This window comes from Frieseomelitta varia, unplaced genomic scaffold (assembly GCF_011392965.1).
Source record: "Frieseomelitta varia isolate USP_RPSP 00005682 unplaced genomic scaffold, Fvar_1.2 scaffold_642, whole genome shotgun sequence".
Lineage (NCBI taxonomy): Eukaryota > Metazoa > Arthropoda > Insecta > Hymenoptera > Apidae > Frieseomelitta > Frieseomelitta varia.
The window spans coordinates 1-4141 of NW_025110415.1; the positions used below are offsets into that span (position 1 = coordinate 1).

At 31.6% G+C, this 4141-nt stretch overlaps 1 protein-coding gene across 4 annotated transcripts; it reads right to left on the reverse strand.

The window, feature by feature from the left end:
• Window positions 1-104: 104 nt before the first annotated feature.
• LOC122534828 (protein PRRC2B-like) lies at window positions 105-4025 on the reverse strand. Of its 4 annotated transcripts, none has more exons than XM_043665820.1 (4): window positions 3445-4025; window positions 1361-1499; window positions 840-1106; window positions 105-332 (listed from the first exon to the last, which is right to left on the reverse strand). In XM_043665820.1, the coding sequence occupies exons 2-4, from the start codon at window positions 1442-1444 to the stop codon at window positions 135-137; spliced, it is 549 nt and encodes a 182-aa protein (XP_043521755.1). In that variant the 5' UTR covers window positions 1445-1499; window positions 3445-4025; the 3' UTR covers window positions 105-134. The 4 variants fall into 4 exon arrangements, with proteins under 4 accessions (XP_043521755.1, XP_043521754.1, XP_043521758.1 ...); XM_043665819.1 differs by having other exon boundaries at window positions 1352-1499; window positions 3445-3938; XM_043665823.1 differs by having other exon boundaries at window positions 879-1106; window positions 1352-1499; window positions 3445-3937.
• Window positions 4026-4141: the final 116 nt, after the last annotated feature.

The window sequence follows — 4141 nt, forward strand, 5'->3', positions numbered from 1 at the left end:
ATAATAATAATAATAATAATAATAATAATAATAATAATAATAATAATAATAATAATAATAATAATAATAATAATAATAATATAAATAACACTATACGTCATGAATTTGGAAAAAAACATACTTAGATAAATATCTTACATCATTACATATATGTACTTTTTTTCATAGCTACACATACCATCTCCAGATCTGCTCATTATTGCACTCCATGACGATTTGTTGTTTACATCGGAAGAATATGAAGACTGTGAAGTATTTTGTTGTCCTGGCAGTAATGGATGCAATGATGTCGTGATAGTTCCTGTCACACATTGTGCTGTTGAGGAATTTGCCTGGCAATAAAATAATTGATCACATTAATTACCTTTGTAATTCCTAATATTTATGTTGAAAGCAAGAATATGAAGTCCTGTATATAATATGTACGTGTGTAAAATAATAATGACGGTAATAATACCAACAACAATAACAACAATAACAATAATAAACATACAAATACAAAATTTCTACAATCACTTCAAAACATTACGTATAAGGAACATATTTTTGTCAATATAAACAAACAAAATGTAGTTATACTTAAGACAGAAGTTTTACAACAGAAAATACAAAATAACGATATAATCAGAAAAACACTACAACAGTAACGGAAACATATATGATCTGATAGATAAGAATCCGGATGTATGATCTTCAATGATAAAGTGTGTGAAAAAATATAATAATAATACTCGTTATAATGATAATACTGTATATCTTTGAATAAACGTGAAGCATAGGAGATTATATATTGCTAGAAATCAAAAAAAAAAAAAAAAATTTACAGAATAAATGTGTATTTTTACGAAATTTACAGTAGATATATCTGATGCAGTTACAGTCGTAGTGGTTGTAGCAGTAGTGGTAGTTGTTGACTCTTTGGTAGTGGCCCAACCACTCCCTCCGCTTGGTACAAGACTGACAGCTGGATCGTTACTGCTGTGTTCACTTTTTAAACTAGGCAGATTAGCAGGAGGTCGCCGTGCCGAAGGCACTTTCCCAAGACTTTGCATTCCATGTTTGCGTGGCAATGTGTTCTTCTGTTGATGTTGTTCTAAAGATTCTCCCTGCAAGCATAGATCGGATACCAATCCCGGATATCTTTTCTTTAAGCAATCATTTCCTTGTCAATAGTTTTACTCTTTTAATAAAAACTTTTAATCAAATATAAATTATATGAATGAAGGTAAATATGTTCAATATGTTCAAAGAAACATTGTGTGGCAGGAAAAAGAGGAAAAAACAAAAAAAGTGACAAAGAAATAAAAAATAAGGGAAAAGGAGAATAAACAAAACTGTTTGGCCAACTCACCCTACTCACCCGGTACAAGCTATTGATGTCTAATGATTGAAACTTGGATTTTCCTTTCTCCCCCTTCGACACAAGCCCTGACAGAGTAGACATGCTGTCTGCAGGCAACCATTTAGTACCAATCAGACCCAAAGAACGAACCCTTTGTCTGAAATCATAAGTGATATTCACATATACCTATGGATTTTATTATAAAAACAAAATTATATATAATTCAGTATAAAAACAAATATGAATATTTTTAATAGTTTATATTAGAATAGTTTATATACAAAATATTTTAAGTAGGTCTGCAGTTATCCTTAATGTTATCTATACAATGTTCATTTAGTTGTTTCACAGTTGTCAATATGTTTCATAGTTATTTACACCAATGTAACAAGAAATTGTACATGTTATTAACACTTTAATGAGCAAAACAGCTACAACAGTTTTTTTCTTACTGAAGCAAAGGAAACAAAAATATTTTTTTGCAACATCATGTACAAATAATTATTGTGCAATATGAACATTCATAATATGACTATTTTTGAACATCTCCCAAAATTTCTGGGTTTATACAAATGTTTCACATACAACACATAACAATAACAAGTATTTTGGAAATATTTCTTCCTTATAGTGGATTTAATGTCATTTTAGGATTATTCATTTTTCTATTATATAATAGGACATTAAAATGAATAGGATTTTAAAGAATAAAAATCAGAAATACATTTGTCCACATGTCAAGTTTGCAATAATGTAACAGTTATCTTTTTAGTTCAGTTACTTTTAGATATTGTAAATGTAAACATAGACCATTACTTGATCAATTTAGTATGAACAATATATTCATTTAAAACTTTCAGGAGAGAAGAAAATATATAAGAAACAGCTTAATATTTAAATATACATAAAATTGATCTCATCAGATCAAAGTCTAACATAAGATGACAGTCATTTTTAATATTCTGTGCTCGTATTTATACTACATAAAATGTTGAAACAAACACAAATATTAATATTTTTGCTGCTATAAACCTGATACTGTAGAAGCAAACATATTATACTTCCTCTTTGTTAAATGCACTTTAGTATCCCTACAGTATGATGGGAAAGAATTACATGATTTCATTTTTAAAGAAATCAAAATGACCTTGGATTTGTTAAAAGAAAAGAAAAGAAAAGAGAAAGAATATTTTTGATTTTTGTTTAATGTTTACAATTCAACAAAAATACACACACAATGAAAAGAAAAAAACAAAAAGTCAATGGTTATTAATCTAATGAATGAACAAGGAAGATAAAGAAGAGGGAGAGAGAGAGAGAGAGAGAGAGGGAAGGCCAGAGGGAAGAGAGAGAGGGGAGAGAGAGAGAGAGAAGAAAGAAAGCTATCGCAAACGATAGTTATTAAATTATGTAGAAAACTGGCGCATATCAATTTTGTTCAGCATCGATGATAATTTGAGAAATGAAATATTAGGCGAAACGAGTCTGGCGAAATGAAGAAACAACAGTGGATGAAAAACGATAGTGGAAGGAAAAAGTCGAGCTGCTCGATACTTCTAGGGAATAGAAAGCGGACAAAAGAGTTTCGCAAAACTTTGTTACGGGAAGGAAATAGACGCGAGAGCCACGGATAATAAAGGAAAATAAAGGACGACGGACAGGATATTGAACTACCAGACAGAATAAACAAAGAAACGATGATTAAAAGGACGCGGGACGTGAGTGGGACCCAACCCTAGAATCGCGATGTCAGAACGAAGAGAATTCAAAACAAAAAGAAAAAAAAAAAGGAAAAGGAAAAAAATTCACGTCAAAATATACGCATAAATCGAACAACAGGAGGGAGTAAAGATTGGTATAAAAAAAAAAAAAAAAAAAAAAAATAAAAAAAAAAAGAATAAAAAAAAAAAAAAAAAAAAAAAATATATATAAAAAGAGAATTAACAGATTAAGTAGTATCGAGATGTACCGTACCGAGGACGTCGAACGAAAAAAGGGAAAAGCTTCAGAAAGCGAGCGATCAGACGACAGAGTCGCAGATAGGTTTCCACGTAGAAAAAAAGACTCGGACGGGGAAGTAAATCGTAGAAATAATGACTCACCTTGGTCCGCTCCAAATGGGTTTCTAATTCACAAAAGGGTTAATTCCCAGTTAAATTAATTAATGTCCGGATTGTCACGGATTAGAATTATTACAAGCGTTACCGCGCCTGCGAGACACAGAAACTTCTTTTCCACAATTCGTCCAAGATGGCGAATGCGCGACTTTCGGCTCTTCTTCCGCGATCAATACAATTACGTCATGCAACCAAAGAGGAGCCGTTTGCACAGACGCGCCACTTGTCTGAATTTTCTTGTCACTCTTTTACGATAATTTTTACAATCAATTACTTCCCGAATTATTAGTATTACGCGAAATACGACGATCGTATCCTCGATTCGAATCACGTTCAAGCAAAAGCTTTTTACAAGCTAAACTTATGCCACGGTATCCAATATCCTTTTTTTACCTAACCGTTACTTGTAACAAGAAATGAGCGGAACATTCAGCAGAAATAAGTGGCGCTGCTACTACGATGTTCCCTTGCGGCTTTGAACCAAAGTCAAACTAATTACAAATACTTGCCTATTTTTCATAAAATTTATTTCTCATAATTTACGAATCGTTTAAACGCGTCGCTTTTATTTCGCAGGTATATATTCTTCCGCTATTTTATACTACCTTGTCGTTTATTTTTTAATCGACGTGTTGACAAATGTTCGATTCCGAAATAAATACGCGCACTTGATTTCGTTGGT